The 26956-nt window shown below is 48.9% G+C and overlaps 1 protein-coding gene and 1 long non-coding RNA gene across 2 annotated transcripts in view; both read left to right on the top strand.

The window, feature by feature from the left end:
* The window catches only part of LOC143821379 (uncharacterized), a 34797-nt gene extending 21613 nt beyond the window's left edge, over positions 1-13184 (top strand). Inside the window, exons 4-5 of the long non-coding RNA XR_013225787.1 lie at positions 6569-6675; positions 9398-13184. This is a non-coding gene — a long non-coding RNA (uncharacterized LOC143821379). The remainder of the gene's footprint in view (positions 1-6568; positions 6676-9397) is intronic.
* Positions 13185-13704: 520 nt separating this feature from the next.
* LOC143821378 (uncharacterized) overlaps positions 13705-26956 on the top strand; it is a 54965-nt gene continuing 41713 nt past the window's right edge. Inside the window, exons 1-2 of the mRNA XM_077305271.1 lie at positions 13705-14043; positions 15488-15604. Of these exons, the coding sequence (XP_077161386.1) occupies positions 13939-14043; positions 15488-15604 (222 nt within the window). The 5' untranslated portion in view covers positions 13705-13938. The remainder of the gene's footprint in view (positions 14044-15487; positions 15605-26956) is intronic.

Here is a 26956-nt window from a genome sequence, read left to right as displayed (position 1 = left end):
TTTAGATATTGTATGTTTAGTGACATTTTCAAAGTCTGTTAAAAAGTAGATCATGCCCAAATCTCCCCGATATAAAAATATATGTTTTGTAATGACATATTAATTAAAAGGGGGAATGGAAAGTCCTTTGTTTGTCCTCCCAATGCTGTATACTGCATGTGCAAGATTTCGTTGCAGTCTCTATGATGGGGGTCTTCAGCTTGGTTCTCTTGGGTGCCTCCAAGTGTTTTTAGAAAGTGGGCGGGACTATATGGGGGTTGTGCCCAGCCAAGCTCCTGACTGGCTGTGCAAACTAAAAAGTAACTCATTAAACAGACCTTCTGCCTGAAATGTTGAAAAGTTGCTATTAGAGTTGTACAAAGCTCTGGCATTTTTGTGCTTGGCCCCGCCTCCTGAGGCAGCCATTTTGTGATTGGCTCCACCTCTTAGGACAGCCATTCTGTTATTTTTGTTTTATAAACTGGCTGCAATTCAACTACATCACTGTTTCTTATTACATCCGGACTGAGCCCCTCTCTTTCTCTCAAGTAGACCTGTTTACCACATCTCTGCTCTTTCATCAATCTGCAATCTGATGCTGTCTCCCTGATTTGCTTCCTGAGAAAGAGAAGATTCACTAAGCCCTGCAGAGATTTCATGACACCACACAAAGGCCCCCAGGTCAGATTGTGACTTGGCTGCATCCCAGTCCCTTTGCTTTGGGTTTTCAGACCTTCCTTGGACCTTGAGGGAACGTCTATGACTGTGTGATGGGCATCTGCAACTATTGCACATGCAATCCCCATGAGGCAGAGGTAGTAAGCTCAGAGCCAGAATGTCCCAGAGCCATCACCAGTTGTGAAAATACACAGGTTCAATCCCTCGGCATCTCTAGTTGAAAGGATCAGGTAGGAGGTGATGGGAAAAACCCCTGCCTGGGACCTTAGAGAACTGTTACCAGTCTGGGAAGACTGTCCTGCCTCGGATGGACCAGTGGTCCAAATCAGTCAAAGGCAGTTGTATGTGTGAGGCTGGAGATACCCAAAGCAGACTAACAGAATGAAACAGCTAAGGTCCTTAGTACGGTTGCCAACCTCCAGGGGCGGACTGGGGAGCTCTTGGAATTACAACTGATTGCCAGATTTCATAGATCACTTTTTATTTATTATTTAAAACATTTATTGCACTTCTCCTGGGGGGGGGGGAATGGCTGTTTTGGAAGGTAGACCACGTGGCATTATACCCTACCGAGGTCTCTCCCCTACCTAAACCGCACTGCCCCAAGCTCTAACCTCGAGTCCCCAGGTCTTTCCAAACCCTGAGTTGGGATCCTAGCCCAAAGTGCTGCCCAAAGGTTGGCACCCATCCAGTGTTGTTGTTTTCCCCCCCCCCAGTGGTCCTGTTTTGCATAACAGGCCCTGCATCCATATTACAAGCTGCTTTTGAAACAGTTCTCTATCTCAAAAGAAATTTGCCATTTGGTCTTTGCATCAGGAGGATGGGGGGGGGCTGCTGTTCAGGTAGGCAGAAACCGATTTCTCCTGATTAATAATTCCGTCATTGATCTGGAATTGCACTTGGCATAGTCTCCCAGTCCTCCTTCGTTCCAACCGCTGAGAAAATGTGTCTTTAGTTCTGGAACTGGTGTATGCCTGGTTTCCCCCATTTCCTTTCCCCATTTCCTTTCATTTCCTTGGCATATCTTCCGTCTCCCGGCACACATCAATAAAACACTGCACTGAAAGAATCGCAATGAGGTTGTGTATACGACCACATCAAGGTTGCTCTTTTGTAGAGATTGACCCCCTGAACATCAGCAGTGTGAGGGGCAGATATACAAACAAAGAGAAAGAAGTAGAAACTGAGGCATGTTAGGCCTGCAAGTTTGATCTGTGTGCAATTCAGAATTTTTTTAAAGAAGGCAAGAATGGAATATTCCTAATGCGTCAGTTTATCTTTAGAAACAAAAGAAGGTAAGCTGGAAATGCAAATTTGGAGAATTTTCATTCCTATGTCAAGAATTACTAGCCCAACTCCTGTTTTGGCATGGGAGGTCATAGGACGGCTCCTTAAATCCCAGCAGAGTTGCAACAAAAAGGAATTATTTTTGCACCCACACAACCTTTGATTTGTTGTTATGCCCTAAACTAGATTTATCCCGAGATATACTGAAGGGTGGATATTCCTGCTTCTGTGCCATGCTGTCTGTTTCAAGAAACTTTTCAAGAACTTGGCTCGAAGTAGCCACGGAAGAGTTGTGACCAAAAAATCACCAGGACGCTCTTAAAAAATATTGTCTGAAGAGTTAATTTCTTTCCTGGAACTGTGAAAGCGATCACTGCCAAATGGTCTTGGCTTGTTTCCTCCCAGCCAACTCCGAAGCAACTGTGGAGGCTCACTGGAGTTTATATAATTCCTTTTTCCAAACAGGCCTATAGATTTCCCGGGAGTCTAGGTTTACTTAAGAAATTCTGCCCTGTGGAGAAACGGACCCCACAGTGCTTGTGTAGGGGCATGTATGTGTCTCAAGATCAGAACAAACTTCCAATCCGGTGGCTTCTTGAAGACCAACACAATTTTATTCAAGGTAGAAGCTTTTTTGTGCACCAAAGAAGCAGACTTGCACATGGAAGCTTATGCCCAGAATGAAACTTGGTTGGCTTCAAAGGTGTTGCTCAACTCCAGCGTCGTTCTCCTGTTTCAGAACAAAATGGTGTCTCACCTGAATCTGCAAAGATCAGACTACCTTTTGCAAAATGCTGATGTGAGAGCCTTACCCCGATTTGGGGAGGGTTAGGGAAGAAAACCAACAGGGGCAGATGGGCCCTTTGATTGACCAGGGGAAGTCCTGATGGGCGACTGGAAAGCAGGGACCTTCCCTGGCATCATCTGGGGTCATGCAGAAGGAAGGAAATTTGAGAGCCTACACTCATAATTTGCATGGCTGGCTGGGTCTGAGCTAGGGTTGCCAGCATCCAGGGTATACCTGGAGATCTCCCTCTGTTATCTCCAGACTGCAGAGATCAGTTCCCCTGGAGAAAATGGCTGCTTTGGAGAATGGACTCTATACCATTATATGCTGCAATATGCAAGAGCCGCAGCATGCATAACTGAGCAGAATATAAAGGGTGTCCTGTAGGGGGCATTGGAGGAGATGGATATTTAGCATAGTTAGGATAGGAACTTCCTGATGGTTTAAAAATAATCTTTTCCAGTGTTTTGATTGGCTCAGTGGGAGACTTCCTGCTTTCTTGGCACATTCCTTCCTGCTTGCCACCAAACAGTTTTTTTAATTTTATGTATTCCTTCCTTCCTTCGAGGAGTATAGGTACAGAGGTGGTCTCTCAGATACACAGGACCATGAATGGCTTGGTGGGTTAAGACGTTAAACTTGATTAGGAATTCAACTGGTAATCAGTGCAGCTGTCAGAGCAGAGGTCGAATGCGTGCCCTCCAAGGTGTACCAGTAAGGACCCTGGCCACTGTATTTTGGGCCAGTTCCAGTTTCCAGAGCAAGGACAAGGGCAGGCCCATGTCGCGTGAGTTACAGAAGTTCAGTCTAGAAGTGACCACCGCATGGATGACTGTGGCTAGGTGTTCTGGGGCCAAGTAGGGTGCTAGTAGTTGGCGAAGGTGGAAGAATGCTAGCCATGCTACTCTTGTGACCTGCACCTCCATAGGAAATTTCCAGACCCCACCTGGTGGTTGGCAACCGTAGAGGTTGAGTGGATATTGAAGGGGGGGAGGGCATCTGTAGTCTGAGCCGTCTTGAGGAAGGGTCTGGGGCATCAGAAGGGGGTCTTCCTTTGGGGGGAAGGAAGTGCAGTGAGGCTAGAAATGTTATCTGTGACTCTGTTCGATGTTCTAGTTTCAAATGCAGCAGCAAGAAGCTGGAGGGAAGCACACAAGCCTTGAGAGCTAAAGGCTGTCTTGTCACTGTCTGTAAAAGTAACCCTTTCTGTTTATGAAAAACAAGAAAGGGGTAGAGAGACCACTTCTGGATATAAAGGGTTATGTGACACCCAACCCGACTCTTGAGACGTCCAAAATAAACAGCCTTTTTATTTCTCCTCTTCATCTGCGTTCCGGCCCTCGGTTGGTCACGTCGCAAGAACGGAACTCGCTTCCCCCCCGAGACTGCCTTTTGAAATGGTTTCGCCAAACTGCTGGGCATAATCCAGTCTGGACTATAATACCCACATGATTCAGAAATCTAGACAGGCACCGGGAGATTATCAGCAGCTGCGTTTTGGTCCCAGCACTATTCGTGGCCTTGCTTCTGGGGCAGGGGGGGGGACGGGGCAGAGGCAGGGGAGACAAGCAAGAGCAGGATATTTCTAGAGACGCTTGATGCAGGCCAAACACATTCCCTTGCCTGTTGCAATTGAACCATTCTGCCCCCTTGCTGCAGCCTGCCTCTTGTTATAGAGCCAGGAGTCATGGGGCCTGACCTTCCACGTAAACATGGAGCTCCCCCTCCAACAAGCTCCCAGTCCGGGCGAGAATGTGTATTGCAAGTCAAGAGGGGCTTGCTGAGTCATTGCGCCCAATGTTAGGAAGCCAAGGGCAAAGGGGCAAGGAAATTACCCAAGAAACTCTACACGGTCTCAAGGCGAAACTCAGAATAGGTCATAAAAGGCAAATTCTTATCTGTATCCATCTTGGATGCAGAGTTTCAGTTCTTCGGCGTCCCTCAGTTGAATCGCAGCCAAAGCGAGAACGGTCTGCATTTGCTGAGCCAAGGGATGGCCACAGGCTGTGGCTCAGTGGTAGAGCCTGGGCTTTGCATGCGGAAGGTCTCTGGTTCAATCCTCAGCATCTCCAGTTAAAAGCACCAGGCAGTAGATGATGGGGAAGACCTCTGTTTCAGACCTCTGGAGAACATCAATTGATGGAACAAAATAACCCAACCAGTGTATACAAGCTAGGGACCTTAAGAGTTTGAGCAGGAGAGTCTATTAAATATTAAAATACTTTATACGAGACACACAAGAATGCACTCAGGCTAAGAGAGGACAATATGTAAGCCGCCACATGTCCCGCCTCAGAAAGTGGCGGGATGGAAATCTAAAGAATAAATAAATATAAGTAAATAATGAGAGTGGAATTTTCGAAAATAAATATTTTGCACGGGGGACTCCTAGAGAGAGAGATATCTGGAGACGTTTTTTTCTAGTAGGGGCCTCTTTGAAATCTTTTTACCGCCTTATTGCAAGATTGTATCAGTGCATTTTAATACCAGACCACTGAGGAAGGCCCCCAGGAGGGGTTAAAATGCATTTGGTCCTTTGTGTAAGGCAGACTTTCTCAACTTTTTTAGCATTGAGAAACCCCTGAAACATTTTTCAGGCTTCCATCGTGCAGAATATGGTTGGGAAGCCCACCTGCCCACCCCTTCTGGGCCCATCATTGGCCATTTTGGGAGGGCAGGATGGGTCGAAATAACCATATATGGTCATAAAGGTCAAGGTATCCCCTGTGCAAGCACCGAGTCATGTCTGACCCTTGGGGTGACGCCCTCCAGCATTTTCATGGCAGACTCAATACGGGGTGGTTTGCCAGTGCCTTCCTCAGTCATTACCGTTTACCCCCCAGCAAGCTGGGTACTCATTTTACTGACCTCGGAAGGATGGAAGGCTGAGTCAACCTTGAGCTGGCTTCTGGGATTGAACTCCCAGCCTCATGGGCAAAGCTGTCAGAAGGCTGCCTTACCACTCTGCACCACAAGAGGCTCATATATGGTCATATCACCCAATAAATGTTGAACCAATTTTAAAAATATATAAAAAATTAATTAATCCCCACCCATTTGGGAAACCCTTCCAGAAACCATGCTTGAGCAAGCCTCATATAAGGTCACTTTATCCATATGTCAGTATGTATTGGATCTGTGCAAATAGGTGTGATTAGTATTGATGTTTTTGGAAATCTCAAATGTGCACGTGAATAATAATAAATATTTGTATGTTAACATTTAGTGTATTTTGCCGCTCAGCCTCTAAAGCAGGGGTGGGCAAACTGCGGCCCTCCAGATGTCCATGGACTGCAATTCCCATGAGCCCCTGCCAGCATTCGCTGGCAGGGGCTCATGGGAATTGTAGTCCATGGACATCTGGAGGGGCGCAGTTTGCCCACCCCTGCTCTAAGGTGTCTTGCTAAGACTCTGGAAAGCCACAGCCAATCAGAAGAAGAAGAAGAGTTGGTTCTTATATGCCGCTTTTCCCTACCCGAAGGAGGCTCAAAGCGGCTTACAGTCGCCTTCCCATTCCTCTCCCCACAACAAACACCCTGTGGGGTGGGTGAGGCTGAGAGAGCCCTGATATCACTGCCCGATCAGAACAGTTTTATCAGTGCCATGGCTAGCCCAAGGTCACCCAGCTGGTTGCATGTGGGGGAGCGCAGAATCGAACCTGGCATGCCAGATTAGAAGTCCGCACTCCTAACCACCACACCAAACTGGCTCTCTCCTAACCACTACACCAAACTGAGCAAAACTCAGGAAATCAGAATCGACAATACTTGCCCAATTCGGCATCAAACAGTTCCCCGTGTTGTGTTAGTGTATGTGCTCAAATGCTTACCATTTCAGTGGATAGCACCCCAAAGAGCCCTCTTTTCATGGATTGGCGCGTGGTGGAAATCTGGGTCCCTGCCAAGATGAGCAAGGTGTGCTTCAATCCAATGAGACCCTCAAAGGTAAGTGAACTTAATTCTCTTTGGCATCCAGTCTGCCTTTGATTAGCAAGCATGAGCCAGTGCTAGGGGCCGGGCAGGAGTTTACCGATTTCTCACGAACCATGAGGGAAGTGCAGCTGTATTTTTTAAACATGGCCGGCACAAATATACAATAATTAGAGATGTGCTTTTGTTCACATAGCAAGCCACTATCCACTCATTCTAGACCCTTGGGTACTGAATAATTACCCACTTTGTGTGGTATCTCGTTCACTAATTACCCACAGAAATTGGGGTCAGGTGTTAACTGCTTGAAATAAGTATCCTCCAAAGACTTGGCTGAATTGTGTAAAGAAATGATGTGTTTTGAGCAAAACTCAGGAAAAAGATGTCAAATACATATCCGTTTCCCATTCCTCTAGAGAACGGGTGTCCAGACGCAGTGGGTATTCTTGTGCAGTTGCTAGACTTCTATCATAGGATCCTACGGGATCCAAAGCTCTTCTCTTTCCCCGATTGTTTCGTTCATTCATTCTTCGTTCGTTTGTTCCTTCCTTCCTTCCTTCCTTCCTTCCTTCCTTCCTTCCTTCCTTCCTTCCTTCCTTCCTTCCTTCCTTCCTTCCTTCCTTCCTTCCTTCCTATACCGCCTTCCCTTGTGGCTCAAGGCAGCTTACATAGAACATGGGGGTAAGTACAGCATAATACAATAACATCAAGTAAATACAACTAAATGCATCAACAGCAACAGTGATTTCACAACAATTCCAACAATATTTTCATACAAGCGGTTTCTTAGCTGCCACTCTGACAAAAGGTTCTCGTGGCAACTTACAACATTAAAACCAATAAGGTAAAAACAACAAAAATAATTAACAAATATTAAAATACAGGGTCCGTTGCCATATCACTATTAAAACAGCCAAATTTTGTTACCCTCCAAGGGCCAACTTTGCAATTCATCTTTACATGCAGAAACTAAACAAGTCCGTCAGGGCACAGGTCTCATCTGAGAGTATATTCCACAGGGTAAGGGCCACAATTCTGAAGTATTTTCTCACCAAGGGCATTTCTTCCATGGCTTGCTGTGCTGTTGCAGTTGCTTGCCACTACGCAACTGAGCAGCATGTGACAGACAATCATAGAATAATAGAGCTTGAAGGGACCTCCTGGGTCATCTAGTCCAACCCCCTGCACCATGCAGGACAGTCCCAACCCTCTCGCTCATCCACTGTCACCTGCCACCCCCTTGAACCTTCCCAGAATCGGCCTCTTCATCAGTTGGCTCTCCAGCCTCTGTCTAAAAATCTCCCAAGATGGAGCATTGCTATCTAGCTAGTGCTAGAATTTCCCCCTTCCTTTTCTTCCCCTTTTAGTCTTACCGTATTGGGTGGATTGCCATAATATTTTATAGCGTTCACAAACTGTGCAGAAGGCTTTTGTGGGTGGGTTGGGCAGATGGCACACGCATTAATGGTCTAGCCACATGCGTCGCTCTTTGCAGCACAGGCACGCATCTTTGAACTGGTACCCAACAAGCACCGTTTTCTCAGCGTGCAGTCGGGGCCCCAAGTGTTCGTGCTCCTTTTCTGAGCAGCACCAGCCTCACCCTGGCATGTGCTTGTCTCAGGGAGCTGACAGCCTCTCTGTGCAAACACGGATGTAAACTATATAGGCAACCTGGAGCTGAACGATCCTGGAAAACGACAGCCAAAAATGTGCATCCTATTAAAACCAATGGAAAACAACAACAACAAAGAGAATTTGGTAATGAGCATTAACACGCTTAAGCACTAACATGAAAAAGCAGACAGACCAAAATTAAATCAATTGCCCACAATTCTAATGTTGCGTTTTAGGACAGCTGGTCCTCTCACCTGGACACAGAGAAGGCAAGGGCTAATTCCGGTGGATCCCAGAAGGCCGGCTACCAAAATCCTGCTCTGAATTTCATCCTGTCTTCTGGAGTTCTGAATTGCCTGGTTTTGTTGCCGAACACAAACTAGGAACTAGGAGCCCTCCTATTCTTTTCATTTCTAAATAATGCAGAGCAGGGGTGACCAAACTGTAGCTCTCCAGATGTCCACAGCCTACAATTTCCATGAGCCCCAGCCAATGGGCCATGCTGGCAGGGAATCATGGTAATTGTAGTCCATGAACATCTGGAGAGCCACAGTTTGGCCCCTTCTGGCTTAGAGCATAGTGCATGGGCAAAGTGCGGCACCTCCCGGGTCCTTGTGATCATAGATATGTCCCCCTCCCCCACCCTGGTCTAGAATCATAGAGTTGGAAGGGACCTCCTGGGTCATCTAGTCCAACCCCCTGCACTGTGCAGGACACTCCCAACCCTCTCGCTTCTCCACTGTCACCTGCCGCCCCCTTGAGCCTTCACAGAATCAGCCTCTCTGTCAGATTTGTTTCAATAAGATGTTGTACCATAGAATCCTCACTGGTCCCAACCAAATAAGACATTTCCTGATAAAGCCAACACCAGAAAACTGCACCCTCGGTGGGCTAGTTGAAGTCATTATTAAGGTGGGAAAGATGCTAGTTGTTTGGGCTGGGCGAGATGAGCTCATTAGTGCTCAAAACAAGGCAAACCTTATGGATGAGAGCCTCCGGCTTTGAGATAATGTTGCCGGTCATTGCTGCATCTCAAAATAATCCAGGAGATTCAGTGATATCCCACAAGACTCAATCGACTTGAAGGGAACAAGCCTCACTGAAACCACTCATTTTTTTTTAGCTCTCCAAAGACTGGCTAAAAGAAGCAAGCGAACCAACTAAGCATCTCCTTGTCCGGTACAACGCAACTCTCCCTCCCCTTGTCTCAAAACAAGCATGAGAGCAGAGGGGAGCAGAAGCCACTCTGTTGGGCGGGGGGGGGGGAAGTAACTTCCAATGCTGCAAAAAGCAACTCTTCAGCTACTCAAGGGAGCAAATTCAAATGAGTAGCTACTCAAGGGAGCAAAGCAAGGGTGAAGGAAAACAAAGGGGCAAAAGTGGGAACAGCCTAGAGCTAAAGGAGGGGAAAACACCACTTCCTACAGCAAACCGTACCCAGAGGACAGCCAGAGTGGAACACCAGAATCTCCACAGCTATTCCTGTATGTTTGCAAAGAAATGTGCGGAAAGACAGTTGCATGAGATGGGAAGAAAGGAGGGAATTTTTTCTATGGCAGTGTGCAGAGCATACTTGCTGCAGAGGAGCAAGGGCAAGGGCAAACATCTCTGCACTAAGAACTTTGCAACTGCCCGCCGACCTTTCCCTAAGACAGCCTTTTTCAACCTTCTGACCATGGAGGAGCCCCTGAAATAATTTTTCAGGCTTTGAGCAGCCCCGGAAGTGATGTCAGCTGGCCATGCCTCCCTGCCACACACCTGGAAGTAACATCACCAGAAGTGACATTACCCCCTGCGCGTGCATACTCAGCCAAATACTACTCGGTGGTTCTGGACTGTACATCTGACATTAATCTCATTGAACAAATGACAATGATGGTGTTATCATACCGTCTGATGATGAAATGTTGGAGCCTGAGATTAAAGAATACGACAGGTGCCTTTATTACAGTTTGAGCAAATGGATTTATTACTTGAGAATCTGCATGGTCCAGCTTAGGATAATGGGAATAATATGAAAGGCAAAGAAAACAGCATACAAAACAGAGTCTTGGACATAAATCCACGTATCATTTTGGCCCTGCAATGCACATTTTAGATCTGGGCTCATGAGAACTTGGAAACTAAGCAAAGTTGGCCATAGTTAGTTGTACTTGGATGGGAGTTGCTACCTGGAGGAAGGCAAACCAGCTCTGAACATCTCTTCCCTGGAATGCCCTGTGGGTTGGTTTGCCGTGAATTGGCTGTGATGGATGGTGCATCCTTATTTCTTATATATGTGCAACACGGAGGGTGTGTATGTGTGTAAAGGAACTGAAAACACGTCTGTACACTATTCAGTTTCCCAATTAATTTTAGAAATTCCCTCCAGTTACATGGTTTATCATTTGCACACACTGGCCATAGCTTTCAGTATAATGGTGATGTTATCCATTCAGTCGTGTCCAACCTTCAGCGAGCCTATAGGAAAGTTTTCTCCATTCGTCTCTGTCAATGACCGCTTCTTTCAGTATACCCAAATCCAAAAGAAAGTCTACAATATATCTCACAATGAAAAACAGAGAATATTTTCGTCCAAAATGCACTTCCTTATACTTTTATATTTAAAACTTGTTCTCATTTATACATATTACAATACATTTACATACAGTTTGTAAATTCTTTATCATTCTGAGTGTCTCCTGTTTGCATATTAAATACTTCAGCTGTCCTCAAATTTCAAAATTGATCAGTTTCTCAAATAGGTTGTTAATTTTGCCATTACTGTATAGTCAGCAAATTTATTTTCCCATTCTTCTAAACGTGGACAGATTATTTCCATTTTGCTGCATAGCTTATTCTAGCCACTATCCCCATATATTCAAATATCTCTTCCAAAACCTTTGGTAATTTGTTAGGCAATAACATATTCTTTCCTTGCATGGAGAATTTAAATTTTAATATATTTTGCATGTCCCCATATATTCCCTTCCATTTTTTTTGTTTGTTTGACAAGACCACCACATATGGTCAAAGGTTCCGCCTCTATCTTGACATTTCCAACTTTTCTCTTTATATTTTAAAATCTATTTTCTCAATATCTTTTAGAGTCATATAGTAGCTAAAAACATTTTATACCAATTTTCTCTTAACATCTGACTGGCTTTTCCCCATAGCAGTTCCCATTGGTGCACAGGCAAGTTCTCCCTAAAATTATGCATCCTTTTAATCGTACATGTTTTTACTTGTTCGTCTTCTGTTTCAAACTGAAGCAATATATTGTATATCCATCGTAGTAAATGATATCTCTGAGCCTGTGAGCACCTAGAAATCCTGATACTTGTCAAGTGCTAGAAAAGGTATCTGTTGGTCCCATGGCACTTATGGGCAATGGGGATTCCCGAGCTAGAGGCAGCTTCATTCTAGCTGGGTCAGTTTTGGGATTTCAGCCTAGTAGCAGAAGATGCCTGGAGATATGCTTCTGTGTGTCCACGAGCAACAATTCCAGTCCAAAGAACCAGGTGTGTGGCCCAAAAATATACATCCCAACCTTCTAGAGTCAAAAGGGGGTTCTAGTCTCATCCCCTGGGGACCTGGGTGGCAATTGCCTTCCCTTCCCACAACAGACACCTTGTGAGGTCCATGGGGCTGAGAGAGCTCTGAGAGGAACTGGGACTGGCCCAAGGTCGCTTAGCAGGCCTTCACATGAAGAAGTGTGGATTCAAACCCAGTTCCCTAGATGAAAGTCCCCCCTCTCTGAACCAAACTGGCTCTCTGATAGGCTGCTGTGGCAAGCCGGTTGACAGACCAAATGTCAGACCTTGTGACAAATCTCACAGAAACCCCACCCTTTCCTTTTGCACTGGCCCACTTTCTTAGCTATCTGTTCTGCATTACTCCGTTCTCCCTCCTTCCCTGGCGTTTTTTGTTCCTCGCCTACTCTGAGCCATTGCTTGTCATGCTTCTGAGCAGTCGCCAAAGGAGGCACCCCCAATGACTCAAGGGCCTCTTGAGGACCCCACCCTGTACAACCTTTCCGACACCCCCCACCCGGGCCTCCTCATCCCTAAGTGCATCTGGCCCCTGTGTCCAAAAGGAGACTGTAAGCTCCTTGGGGCCGTGACCATGGTTTTGGGTCCGGTGTTGTGTTGGTTTGGGTCCAAGGCCAACAGCACCTGCTCCTCAGAGTAGCCGCTTCTCTATCTCCATGTTCTGCGCCTCTTCAGTGCAGCAGACAATGCATCACCATGGCAGAGAAACCTGGCAGGATAACAAAGGCACACCCTTAAGTGGCTTGTGGCTAGCGAATTTCAGTCAGTGACCTTAAAGAAAAGCCCATCTCTAAAGGGGAGCTCTGACACTTAGGCAACCTTCTTTCCTGGCCTTGCATCCTCTTGCTTCCCCTTCCATGCGATAACAATGCCTTTATTCCGTGCTACTCTACTAGCGCACCGCTAGGCAAAGCTGCTTTGGAGATTGGGCCACACCTATGCATGTAAGCGCATGCATTCGTGTGTCCAAACAACGCAGATTGTGTCATGGGTAGGGTATGAGCCTAATTATTGGGGCTACACAAAAGATGCGCACGAGGCAGTCTTCAGAATGGAAGAAAACAGGGCACCCGGCAGGGTTTGTTGATTTGTCCTCCTTTTCCTCTTTATTAATATTCCGTCGTTGGCTGCCTCTGAAGGTGTTTGGCCACAATTTGGGGCTTCAGCGATCAATTAAGAAATTAGATGGATTGGACAGACTTTGGGGTGGCGGAGGAATGACTGGAGAAGGAGCAACATGTACTGGCCTTCTGTGCATGCACATGTGTCAGAGAGAGAGCCAGCGCATCCCTTGCTGGATTCCCTGACTAATGAGTCCATCTCAAAAGCCAAGGGCATGTATAGCTAGCTAGTGAATTACTGCATATTGCAAATATAGTCCGCTGGGTGTGAAAGCGGGGAGGCAGCCTTGCCACTGACTAAACTGGAGCTGTGCGGATGGGCTATTTTGAACAGGAGATGGGAAGGGGGGGGGGGTAGAGAGAGAGAGACAGACAGAGGCTGAGCGCTTTGAAGTTGTCCCCAGCATGAGACATTGAGTCTGCTTTCCATAATGCCATCTTAATGTGTCTATTCCTAACACCATGCTGCAATAAAGGGAGGGAGGGGCGAGTGGGTGGGGTTGGGGGGGGAGCGAACAGGAGCCGGCCGCCTGTAATTTATTCTTCGAAAAATCAGATGCGAGGACATTCCCCTCCCCCGACCCCTATTTTTAACACCCTCCTCTCTTTCGGGAGGGGGGGCTCATGCGTCCTGTCCAACCCCCCCCCCCCCGCACACCACCCTCCTGTTTTTTTTTTTTTATTGTTGCTCCTCGGCGTGCGTGCGTGTCTAGTCGTCTGGGCAAGACGCCTCTGTCTGGGTGCGCCCATGCAACGCGCGCGGGCGCGCGGATGCCAAGTGCACACGTTCACCCGCACACGCGTCTCTGGCAGGCTGGGCGCCGCCGTCGTGTCTCCGGCCCCCGCGGCTGCCCCGCTGGCGGGCCCGGCCGCGCCGCCGGAGTTTCCCGGGGCTCATTAGCAGTCCGCCTGCTTGCTTGCCTGGAGGCTCCGGGGCGGGCGCTGCGGCGCGAGAGGCGCCCGGGAGGGAGGCGGCCAGCCTGGCAGGCAGCGAGCGAGCGAGCGAGCCCGGGATGGGACCGGCCGGCGGGGAAGGCGGCCAGGCAGCCAGGCAGCCAGGGAGCGAGCGGCGCTTGCGGGAAGCGAGGGGCGAGGCCGCTGCGGCGGACGGAGCCCAGGTGCGGGCCGGGGGAAGAAACGGGGGAGAAAGGAAGGGGCGCGCCCAGAGCCTCCGCAGCCGCTCCCCTCCGCTCCGCTCTCCCCCCCTCCTCCTCCAGCCCCCCCGTTTCGGCTCCGGCCCCTTGGCGCGGCGGGGCCTGCAGACGGCGCCCCCCCCCCCAAGCAGGGAGGGAGGGCGGCTGAGCGATGCCGGTCCCTGGGCTGAGCCAGGAGAAGGGAGAGGGGCGCGGGGGGCGCTGGGGGGGGGGGTCTGGCCACCTGCGAAGGTGAGCGGAGAGGTGGGCCGCCGGAATGCACCCCCTCCCCCCCCCCGCCGTCGTGGAGGCAGATCCTTTATTTGCCAGTTTTTTTGTGGGGGGGGGGCGCTGCGGACGGGGAAAAGGGGGGGGCGCCGCAAAGTTGCCGGCTCTTGGCAGGGGCTGCGACCGCCCGTCTGCGTCGCCCCTCCGAGGGAGGGAGGAAGGAGGCGCCCGGCGGGGGGGGGGAGGGGAGGGGAGGGGAGGGGAGGGGGGCGGAGGTTGGCGGAGCCCCGCAACGCGCCGGCAGGGAGGGAGAAGGGGGGGGGGGGCTCGACGTGCTCCGGGCTTCGCCAATTTCTATTTTAACTCCTTCCCCCGCCGCCAGACGGGGCTGCTTTCGCTTTCTGGGCGCCCGACCCCCCCTCCCCTCTTTCGCCGGGCGGGGGGGGGGACGGAGACTGCAAAAGGCCGCTCTCTTAGGCGGGGGGGGGGCGGGGGGGGAGGAGGAGGAAACGCGGCAGGGAAGTCGCGGGAGGAGAAATCGGAGATCAAAGTGGTTTCTGGCGCGGGGGTGGGGCAGGGGGCGGGGCGGGGGGAGTCTCCCGAGCCCGGCTCTGTGCGTCTGGAGGGGGGGCGGGAATCAGTGCAGAATTCTGTCCAGCCGGGGGGGGGGGCAGCCCCGCGCGGGTGGCACCGGCATCCATTAGGTGTGTGGTTGGAGGGGGGGCAGGAGAGGGGAGAGCCACCCCCCCTCTCCGCCGCCACTCGCCTGTTGCCAGCGCCTTCTGACTGACTGTGGAAGGAAGGAAGGTGATCATTGTCTTCCTCCTTCTCCCCCCCCCCCATGTAGGCTAGCCAGAGGATGGAGGGGGGGCTCTCAGAAGGGGCTGCGCTACTTCTCTCCCCCCCCCTCATCTCTCCCCATCCACAGGCAAACTGGAGCTGTCTGTTGTTAAGACTGGCCTTGATTCTAGGCACCCAGAGCCCGGCTTGGCCCCGAACTAGGGGGGGGGGAGAGAAAGAAAAGGAGGAACCCCCCCCATTTTATTTTATTTTATTGAAAGAAGCAACTGCTTCAAGAAGGCAGCCTGCACGGCTGCTCCCGCTCACTCCGGGTTTGCCTCTGCCCGTCCCCCAAATGCCAGTGGGGTCCAGCGGTGGGGGTTTTGGGATCGGCTTCCCAGAGGTCCGCTTCTTGCTCCAGGAGATCCCGCAGCTCGCCCGCGCCTCCTTTCCAGCCCTTCTTCTGCGCCTCTCGACGTTCCCCCCAAAATGTGCTCTCGCATTTGTTGAAGACCGGATCCTTCGCCACCTCGGAAGGGTGAGTGGATGAATGATTTTTGTCCCCTGCTCGGGGATGTCTCGATGGTGTCTTTGAATCCCCCCTACCCTCCGAAGAGATCAAAACCTGCCCCGGTGCCGGTTGCTTGTTTGGTACCTGGTGGAGAACTCTGCTGCGGGATTGCCTTGCAGAGGTGGCCAAGAAAGGCAGTTCTAAAATGCCAGCGGGATGCAGGCTGGATCGCTCTATCAAGGTACAAAAAGAGCCAGATGTAGGGGGTGGTCATGTCATGCTGGAAGCTGGAAGGGGGGAGGGGGTCCAGTTGGTACCAACTGTTTGAATGCGTTCCCTCCAGCATTCGCTCTTTCGGCTTAGAATCTCTCACTTTCTTGGCACCCGTTTGTCCTGACCTGATTAATTTTGATTTTTTCCCCCCCTTCCTTTTCCTTTTCGGAATGGTTGATGGGTTGCGCAGATAAGTGGTGCTCCATGTGTGTGGCATGCAAGTGACCCTGGACTGCGCCCCTCTCTGTCCCTGAGACCCTAACTTGTGACGTTTCGTTTTTAAGTCCACGGGTTAGGCTCTTGGGAGCTGTGAGTTGTGCCACTGCATCTTTCCGAAGTCTGTTCTGAACGTAGGGACAGCTCAAAAAGAAACTTCTTTTAAAGCCCAGTCTTTCTTGCCTTTTGTTGGGGACTTCCAACTCCCCCCCCCCTGCCAACTTTTGTAGTGTTGGTTTGCCCGCTGACTTCAAAAATACATTTTAAAGTCAGATGGGGTTTTTTTGTTAATTGGTACTGCGTCTCATATCAAAATCCAGGTCGGCTCTTTCATTGTACGTGTATATCGAGGGCAGTTGGCAGGTTTGTGTACGCTAGCTCGAGGGACCTAGAAATCCAGGTGTGGACAGTCTTAGGAAGGTGAATAAACACAGAAACCGGATGAAGGATATGTTTCTTTCCCCCCAGACACACAGTAGAACTCCACTTACTTGGATTGCACTGCTTGGATTCTCTAATATGGTGCTATTTTATGTCCCATACTATACAAGAAGGTTCGAATATGCTTCTAACCTCCCAAGCTGCTTTAATTTGCCTTGCGGCGTTCAGGTATTGGGAGTTCTAATGTCTGTTCATAAATAAATGTCACTGATGACAAATATCTGATCTCGAGAGGCAGTAAAGCTTTTGCTCTGCTTGGGGCCTGTCAGTAGAGGCACCTACCTCCCCACCCCACCCCACCCCCCTCCGTCTTGAGAGCAGCATACAGTACTTCCAGAGCGTAAAAGATACAGCTCGGTACCTTGGTGCCTGACCTCAGTCCATCTCAGCCGCAATCCCAGCATGCCGTCCGCTTCCAAGTTTAAAGCCGAACAATATGTCTTAGGGGTGCCCTGTGGACAGAGACAGAGGGAGAGAGAGAGAGAGGTGCGGGTGGGGGGGGCAGACAGAAGAACCAGGGAGAGGAACTTGTTTCTCTGTGCATGACTTTCCTTTTTCGTTTCAGCGTTCCATAATGAAAGAAACAAAAGAGAAAATTTCAGTAGCGTTCGCCGGTTGCATTTTTTGTCTAGGCTTTATAGCGATCTCTGTATGCCTTGCAACAAACTAACAGAATGCTTTTTAATGTGTGTGTGTGTATGTATATATGCCGATATGCATTGTTCTCTTAATCGTGCTCTATTGTGCAACATGGTATCCGGATATGATGCTAATCGTAGGTGGTTTGGCACAGTGGAGAGGAGGATGATTCCTATGGTACCTGCGTTCATATTTCTTTATGAAGTATGCATTCATAATGGGGCTAATGTACTGTCTGGATGGTCTCTGGGTTTGGTTTTAATGCACCACACTGCAGGAAATAGTCACTGGTGGAGGACTAATTTAACATTTGTGGTCTGCCTTACGTGAACACCCCATTGAACTATTTATATTTATGTCTGGGTCAATACATAGGATTGGGCTTGAGAGCTGCAGTTATTTGGACATGTCCCATTGAGCATACGTCCCATAGAACTCCATCTCTGCTGCGAAGACCCTGTAGCTCAGGCTACACCTTTGATAGTCCAAAGGGAACCCAGAAACCTTATCGATCTTGGTGCCTTTAGCTCCCCTTCAAGAGGAAAGGCAAGGCACTTTATCAGTCGAATTGTGCATCTTCTGCCCTTTCCCCCACCTTTAGGGTATAACGTCAGTGATTGGCATTTTTTGCTATCTCTGAATTGATGAACTTGCTTTTCCGTGGTTTAAATGAAACAATATTCTCTGCTACAGCCTCCGTGCTGTGCTTCATTCCTGGGAGTAATGAGGGGAAATGTCTGAGGCGAAGGAGGCTGCCTTTGTTTGTCTGCAATGATAAATTAAAACAGATTACATTAAAAAAAATAAAAACACACATTTGCAAAGTGCAAGGGACAACCTAGGCTCGGTCAGGCATCAAATCAGACAAATGGTCTTTGTTTCGAATCTCTCTCCTGAAACATCTAAGGACAGGTATCTTCTGTTAAAAATAAACGGAGGAGTCCACCTGAAATTAAAAAAAAACGAGATCAGCTTGTAGGGGTGGGTTTGTTTGCTACCTATAAAGCCTCTCCAGCCCTGCCCTTCCTTAGGGATGCCCAAATTAAATTGTGCAGAATAATATGGTCTAGCAACCTGGCGGTCTTGGAGGTGCTACGGAAATGATCTCTTTCCCACCCCATCCCCGGAGGGCGATGGTACCTGCGGATGACTGCCAGGGAATAGATTACAGGAAGAAGCCAAGTGCTGGGCCCTCTGTGCATGAGAATGCACGACCCCTCTTGCCTGTAGTACAAGTCAGGTTCTCTGCCTCGCCCTCCCTCCTTCGCCCTCCCTCCCTCCCAGAAGAACATCACTGAAGTTCAGTGAAATGAATAACATAATTGGGAGTTGCTTCAATCACTACCAGTCTAGACTAGCCCAGACACATCAATTAGAGGGGGGGGAACTGTCTTTTTTTTTTCCTTTAAAGGGAAAGCACACTCCAAATAAGCAGGCCCTTATTGATACGCATCTCCCTAATTCCTGAAGTGCGAAATCTTAGCTTGGCTGGGGGGGGGGGGGGGGGAGGAAGAAAAGAAATGATGATGAGGATAACATGTGAGGATTATTAAGAAAGGCAGACCTTATAGAGGGGAAAGAAAGAAAACTGTAGCATAATGCACACTGTTTTCTACCCCCCCCTTGCCCCCCATTCCAGTATTGCACATCCTCCCCCCACCCTTCCAGTACACCCTTTCTAATGTGCAAGGGACACTCTGGCTTTGCTCAAGAGCTTCCTTAGCTGAGGCGTGGCATATGGTGCCCGCTCAGAGGTAACGGTGGTGTGGACATCTAATTGCATTATAAATGTATCCAGTTGGGAGCATTTCTGCGCAATCAAAGAGGAATCCGACTGAATAATCTGAAGCAGGTTTCCTTTTGCCTCCTTGCAGCAAATGATTCTTCCCTCCTCCCTCCCTCCCCCCAACCCCCCCCCCCCTTTGCCAGGAGTGTATTATATTACAAAGTTTGAATAGCACAACTATATAAAATCAAGACACTTGGGTCAGTCTGTAATTATTTTGGTATTTTTGTAACCGGGGTGCTTGTTTTGCCGAGGGAGAGAATTGTTTCATTTACCGTGGGGGGGAGGGAAGGGATACGAGAGAGTCGCTGGCCAAGTCTAACTGTTTTTATTTTAAAGTCAGTATATAGAACAACGTCAGATGTGTCTTGGTCAGCGAGGGCCACAATAGCGTCCGGCGTCCGCGATTAGTCTGAATTGCAGACCGTCTGAGAGGTCTTGATGAAAAGTAGCAGAACAGGTACTCGAGTGCATCGGTTGAGGAAATCTTTGCCTTTTCAAACCTCATATTCGGTGTCTACTCACCCCCCCCTTTATTGACTCTTTTTTTTAATTTTCCTAAAAGAAAACCCCTCCAAATCCGTTTTGCTCAACTTGAAACCTGCAGGCTTTTGATTTGGAAGCCCTGAATCTCGTGATGCGCCAGGAGCTCCTTCTTCGCCATGTCTCAGAGATTGTCCAGGCCTCTCCTCCGAAAGTTCTTTGTTCTACTTTGTGTTTCGAGAGCTTTTGAATGCGAGTGCTCCGGCGTTCGGAAGCTGAAGCGGGGACCCGTTTTTTTTCCCTCTACCTTTCCCTTTCTAATGCCTTCTAGGGTGCTTCAGGCTTTTCTTGGGCCCATTACCAATTAGATGCCTGGTACACAATTAAAAGGGCTGGTGCTGATGAGATGATAGATTCGCCCCTAATTGATTTCTAATTTTAAGCTCCTTTCGGGGTTTTTTTTTTTTAAATCCTTGCTGAAAGGCAGCAGGGAAGGGAGTCCCAACAGGAGGCGGTCCATTTGGGCTTCCTTTGATCCCATTTTAAAATCTGGGGGGGGGGGGATGGGGGGGTTCTGGTTTTAAAATTCATAGCCTGGATGCAATTTTCTTTTCCCAAGACTGGACTGGACGCATTCTTCTACCGGCTAACGTGGGGACACACTTGGCCCTACGCTGATGTGCAGAGAGCATCCAACCCACGTCCCCTCCTCCTGGGGAATTTATTTTCTATAAGGATGGCGGGAGGCAAAGATCTGTCGCTTCAGCAGCTGCAGGGATGCTGCATCCGAGAAGGAAGCTCATGGGCAGGATGCAACAGCAAGCAAGACTTTTGGCCAAACTGCTGTCTTGCACCTTTGCAAACCATGCTGTCCACAAAGCTTACGAGGGGAGACCCTGCATATTAACTGTTCAACAAGGCTGCCTACCTTGGCCTTCTCTTCCCCCCCCCCCCCCCAGGAAAAAGCATCCCAGCCCCTATACTCCAGAGAACACACACATTGTTTCAATAATCTGGGCAATAAATGCTAATTAGTAATGCTCAAGGACCCTACCAGTCAGAGTAATTATCATAATTTACCTCTTTTCTTGTTAAACGCATTCCTTGCTAATTTACATTTTTAGTGAAAGAATTGGACTGTTGCTTTTTCGGGCTGGGACTTTTCTCTCTCGTCCCCCCCCCCACCTCCTGGTTCCTATTGTAAGTGCAAATCTTTAAATCCGGATCTGCTAGCTGTTTAGGTTCCGTCTTCACCACCTCCGCAGTGTATATTGTATCGTTTTTTGTAAAAAACACATATTCTCAGTTCTCTCTCTGTTCCGCGCTATTCTCCTTTTCACCCCCTAGCCTCCTAACGAAATACTTGGAGGAACAAAGGAAAACAGACTATAAAGGCATCATTAAGGGGGGACAATAAGCAGATAGTGTACGTTAGCAGGACATATTTCAGTCCGCACAAGTCGCGATAATTAAATGATTCCTTGATATCTGGGGCTAATTAACACAAGAGATTCTCCCCTCTCCCCCAAAGCCTTCGGGAGCCTATATGTTTTGTAAAATTCAGTGATATAAACTCAAGTCTCCCTTCCACAATCCCTTCCCCCACCCCTGCCCTGTTCATTTTCCAGCCAATTTTTGTTAAATATCCAAGATGTGACATGGATTTGTGTGCTTATCAATTACGCCTCCTCCTCCTCCCAGATTCTTCTTCCTACACCAAAGGGATTAACCATTTGCAGACGTATGTATATATGTGTCTCGTAGTCGCAGTAAGGGACAGAGCGTCCAACGTCGAATCAAAGAGGATGAACAAGGCTGGAGAAAAACTGGGCCTGCAATTTATTGATTGCTCTCCTTCTGTTTAGGTTAGCAAAAAGGACTCCTTATCGGGCCTAGGCTGCTGATTGCTCTGATGGTTTAAAAAAAACAAAACAAAACCTGAATGGCTTTGATTTATAGTTTTTGTGCCCAGACCTTGAGCTTTCCTGCAACTCCTGACATGGTTTGTTGGGGAGCTGCATTTCTCTCCCCCTCCCCTCCCCTCCCCTCTTTTGGATGATTTTAAAACCCACTTGCCAGCTTCTAGGAACCGATCCGAGAGTTATATAACTTCCCCTCCCTTTTCTGCTTGTGCCTTAAATTTGAAACCCAATGAGGATTCCCGGCCCATAGTCATGGATACCGTTCAGGAAAAAAAACTTACATCATGTGACATCCGGTAAAGTAGCTGGTGATGTTCCAGTGGAGTAAAATGAGATCAGAATAGGACCAGCCGTGAGGGTGGGATTGAAGGAGGTTCTTTTTCTCCTTAGAGGAAGGGGTCTTTCAGCAGGTGCCAAGCTCTATGCATCCCAGAGAGGAGCCCGAAAGGGGAGGGGGTGCCTGTCCGGGGGATCTTCTGCAAATGAGCAGGCACTGCACAGAAGCACCTGGGAAGCAGGGAATGCAGAGGATGTCTGGATGCATCGTCTCCCACAGCTCTTTGGTGTCGCCACCCGTGCTCAAGGCGCACGCAATTATACTGCAGGGTCTGCAGAACTCATACAGCTTTAACTATAGATACACGCATGGCCTTTGCTGACTCACCTCTGACAATAGGCCGCTTATGTTTCAAGGTAATTTAAAATGATTCATGCTTGTGAAACGCTACGATGGACGGAATGGTGTTTTCTTTTGAAGCCCCGCTTTGACGCTGCCTAATGTAAGCATGTCAAGGCCCTTCTTCTTGTTGTGCGGGCCCCGGTCATCCAAACGCACCGGGTTCCCTGAGTCAATTGGACAGGTGATGATCCAAAGGATTCGGGGCGTTCCACTTGCCCTTGGGGGAGACATTTGATGGTGCCGTCAGAATGGCTGCCGATTCTGAAACAATTTGCCCGAACCTCCACTATTGAGCTTTACCTGCGGTAGTTCAGATGCAGCCATGTATACCTCCCCAGGGATTATGATTTTGTGGCAGGATATTAAGGGACCTGCCATATTTGAAATCCAATTATGCTCAGCACTTGCAGGGAAGGTCTATAAGGCAGAGAGTCTCAAGGGTCCGAGAGACGGAAAAAAATGGTTGAATGCTCCCAGTAGGGCCAAGGGGAAACCAACTGATTTGCCCAGGCTCATGAGTGATGGTCCAGGGCAGGGGTGAGCAAACTGTGGCCCTCCAGATGCCCATGGACTACAATTCCCATGAGCCGGCAGGGGCTCATGGGAATTGTAGTCCATGGACATTTGGAGGGCCACAGTTTGCTCACCCCAGGTCTAGGGGGATTTCCAAGCAGGTTGTGGTGGCCGTTCTTTAAGAACCTGCTTGTCTCGCGGGGTTTGTCCAACGGGCTTTGTGTGTTTCTTTGTTTTCCAGAACTGGGTGCTGGCCTGTCGCGTTAGCGCCTGCAGGCGCAGCCATTCAGACAGATGTAAGGTGCTTGTGTGAAAGACTGAGAAAGGGGGGGACGGAATAAAGTTTTTTTTAGAGGATCAGCATGTTTGCAGGATTGACATAGGACCCAATTAATGTGGGGTCCAAAGTATGCACAGAACATAGGCAGGCAGGTGATTCGAAGAGAGGGAATTGGGGAAGGGACGAAATTCGGGCTGGCAGTCATATGGACCTGGGAGGCAGTGTGATCTGCAGCTAATTGGCGTGGGAGGGGGATAAATCAGGAAGGAATAAGGCATTCCGTAAAGGCTTGAATACAAATCGTAGGTAGTCTGCAGCAGGGACAGCATTGTGATGCAGCGGATTGCGTCCTCAGCCAGGGGGCCAGAACCTTGGTTTGTTCCTCTGGGCTCATTCGAGGAGAAGCTCTGGTCTTTGAATTTAGCGGTGATTGAGAAAGGTGGATATTGGTGCCCTGTTGTTTGTGTTTTTAAAAATAGCCATCGTGGTTCTCCTGGTGAGGCACCTGTTGCATTCTGCAGACTGGTACATTTGGTGGCTCCCCCCCCCTCCCATTTCTTTGTTCCGCTGCATCGTCCTTCCAGGCTGACTCGCCGCCTGTACAAAGAATTCGGGGCGTATGCAGCCCACACCTCCCCCTCCCCATTTGCCAAAATGAACAATGCCTGTGTTTGATTCTTATTGTTCTTTTGATGGGATGGGAGAGGGTGGGCGGGTGGAATTGGGTGCCCATGCTCTGGTGCATTGGGGTGTTCCTCACCATGTTCTCCCGCCAAGAGGCAGCTTCCCAGATGAAGATAGGAAAACGTTTACATTTTCCTTCCTTTCCTCGAGAGCGGCAAAAAAAGAACTACCTGGGCCCCCTGGAAGCAAGAAGCCGGTTATCCCCAACAGAGTTCAGCATCTCGGTGGTGTCTCTTTAGCACAATTGAGTGTGAACCCCTGAGCAAACAGCCAGACGGCCAACCCAGTGGAGGACTGTTCCCTCTGCCAGTCCTTTAGAAAATGAAGCTAATCAAAAGCTACTTAGCCATAATGGGTGAGGGCATTTTCATAATCACAATGTGGTTGGGTGTCATGGATACCCTAGGGCAGGGGTAGTCAAACTGCGGTCCTCCAGATGTCCATGAACTACAATTCCCAGAAGCCCCTGCCAGCATTCGCTGGCAGGGGCTTCTGGGAATTGTAGTCCATGGACATCTGGAGGGCCGCAGTTTGACTACCCCTGCCCTAGGGAGGTGAAGGTCCCACCTGAACCTCTGCTTTTACTGGCCATGACCAAGAATAGCTTGGAGACAGCTGACATTTTGAAGGGGAGACCAGAGTTGCACCAAATTTTCATGGTGTTCAGTTTTTGGCACAAAAGATGGCTGTATGTGGAAGGTGTAGACTTCCTGTGTAAAGACAATGCGCCTCTTGCTTTTAATATATATATATTGAGTTTCTTTCCCCCTCCCCCTTTTCTGCATTGACCAATGCACAGTTCCATTGCAGGGGCGGGGGAAGGGGGGTTGCATTGTGGTCACGGCACCATGTGAATGAGGCTAGTCATGGCAGGCCTTGTGTGTCTTCCCGTCTCCCAGCAAAATCTGCCAACAATGGGGGGAAGGATCAGGCAGTGCACATCAATGGTTTTCAGATGGTGACCGGCACATTAACAGTAGGTACCATTTTCTCCCCCTTTGCGTGCATCACAAAAAGTACAGGAAGGGGTGATTGCAGAGGTGAGCGGTGTTACCGAAACCCACCCCAATTTCAGCTCAGTACTAACTGAGTGGCTGTCTGTGGTTAAATTCTAAGAACGTAGACCGGGCAGGTGTCTTTATTTGGGGGGGGGTGGACCTAAGTTGGCTGAAAGCTACAGTTATCAGCTCTGGGTTGGAGAACACCGGAGATTCCGAGGAGGGGTCTGGGGAAGGGAAGGACGTCAGCAGAGTACAACACCATGGACTTCACCGTCCGAAGCAGCCGTTTTCTCCAGGGGAATTGATCTCTGTGTCTGGAAATCCATTGTAATAGTGAGAGATCTCCAGAGATCTCCATGGAGGCTGGCAACCTACTGAATAGGGTTGCCAGCTGAGGATTGGGAAATAACTGGAGACTTTGGAGGCGGAGTTGGGAGTGGGCGGAATTTGGGATGGGGAGGGACCACAGTGGAATATAATGCTCTCAAGTCCAGCCTTCCAAGTAGCCATTTTCTCCAGGGGAACTGATCTCTTTTGTCTGGAGATGAGCTATAATTCCAGGAGATCCCCAGGGCCCACCTGGGAACTCACAACCTTCCTGAAAATTCGCATGACCTCAGTTAGGAATTATACAGATCCCACCCCCTGAGAATTTTGCTAGTTTTGTCGACATTCTTGGATTACTTCCCTTCCAGTGTCATAGATGATTTGTCTGAGGAAGAACTCCAAATTTGCAGTTTTCTCATTAAGAGCATGTTAGTGGCCGTGTAGTGATGTCCAGAAGTTCCACCAAGGGCTGCATGTAGGTTTTATTGTTCATTAATCATTCCTTGGAATTCTGCAGATGCTTTGCCTTCCCCACAATTCTTTTCACATTTCATTTTCAGCAAAGTTTCATCCCCCCCTCCAACTGGAAGAGTAACCAAAAGATGAGCAGCAGATGACCAAGGAATCTGAAGTTCCCAACCTTGCTTTAAATTTTAAGCGTATCCAAGCAGAAACTTGTAAAGGTCCCTGAATTAAGAATCTGAGTCCTACCCCCAATTCCCCCCTCCCCTAAAATGCTCATGCTACCAGTAACCTTGATTGTACCAACAGTTCTTCAACTGATTCTATTGTGCCTTTCCACCAAGGACTTCAGTATTTTTTGATTTGGCTCAAAGATACCCAGTGAGATTCCAGGGCAAAGAAAGGATTCAAACCTGGATTTCCCAGATCCTAGCCTGATGTTCTAACCCAGGGCCCTTTGCCTTTTCAAGCCGTGTGCTCCTTCAGAATTCTGACGCATGGTGTTGGATGCAACCCCAAAATGGCTGTCCCAGGAGGCGGAGCTAACTACAGAATGTCAGGGATTTAGGCTACGCGTGACTTTTTATAGTGTCTCATCTCTTCAGCGTTTCAGGCAAAGATCTGTTTAACAGGATACCCTCTTAAAATGAACACACTGTTTTAAAATATTTCCTTCAATACAGGCAGCTCGCCTTCCGTCAGACACTGAAGAGCCTTGTGCTGCGGTGGTTGTTCCTGCTAAAGCAACATTTTTTCAAAAAGATCTTAACAGCCAATCAATCTTCCAGTAGCCAATTAGAAGCTCTGCTGGACAAAAGCCCCATCTGGCCACACCCACTTTCTAAAAACGGTGGTTGCCAGGAAAGGAGATGGCAGACACCATGGCGCTCATGAGACCACTTTGGGGATCTCCTGCTCTAACCAGTATATACCAGGGGTGGAGTAAGGGCTCATGGGAATTGTAGTCCATGGACATCTGAAGAGCCACAGTTTGGCCATCCCTGAAATATGCCATTCTGGCCTCTATACCAGGGGTAGTCAACCTGTGGTCCTCCAGATGTCCATGGTCTACAATTCCCAAAATGCTGGCAGGGGCTCATGGGAATTGTAGTCCATGGACATCTGGAGGACCACAGTTGACTACCCCTGCCCTATGGTGCTGGGGTCACTGTGTTTTCCCCTTACTGGGATGGTCCAGGCTAGCGTGATCACATCAGATCTCAGAAGCTAAGCAGGGTCAGCCCTGGTCATACTACGATGGAAGTCCAGGGTTGCTATGCAGAGTCAGGCAGGGGCAAGCTGCCTCTGTTTGTCTCTTGAAAGCCCTCTGGGCTGCAATTTGATGGCACCTTCCAGCATCATGCCATGCTGGAATCACTAGATACATCTCGGATGTTTGGAACTGCTCTGCCAATTCTGATTAAAAACTCTGATAACTTAAAATAGAGACAGCAGTTAGATAGAAGCCCTTGGGGTGATTCTGTCCCTCTGGGAGTTGCTGCTTGACCTTCTCCATTAGCTGCCTAATCTAAAAGCCCTACCGGCTCTGGGCCCTGCGCACTTGACTGCCTCTCCCAATAAATTCCCTGGAGAGCATTTGGTGGTGGTCCCTGGCCCTAAAGATGGCCTCGACTAGAGCTAGGGCCTGGTACCAGCTTTTTCAGCCAGGGTTT

Source organism: Paroedura picta, chromosome 12 (assembly GCF_049243985.1).
Source record: "Paroedura picta isolate Pp20150507F chromosome 12, Ppicta_v3.0, whole genome shotgun sequence".
Lineage (NCBI taxonomy): Eukaryota > Metazoa > Chordata > Lepidosauria > Squamata > Gekkonidae > Paroedura > Paroedura picta.
This window is presented reverse-complemented; position numbering and strand designations above follow the sequence as displayed.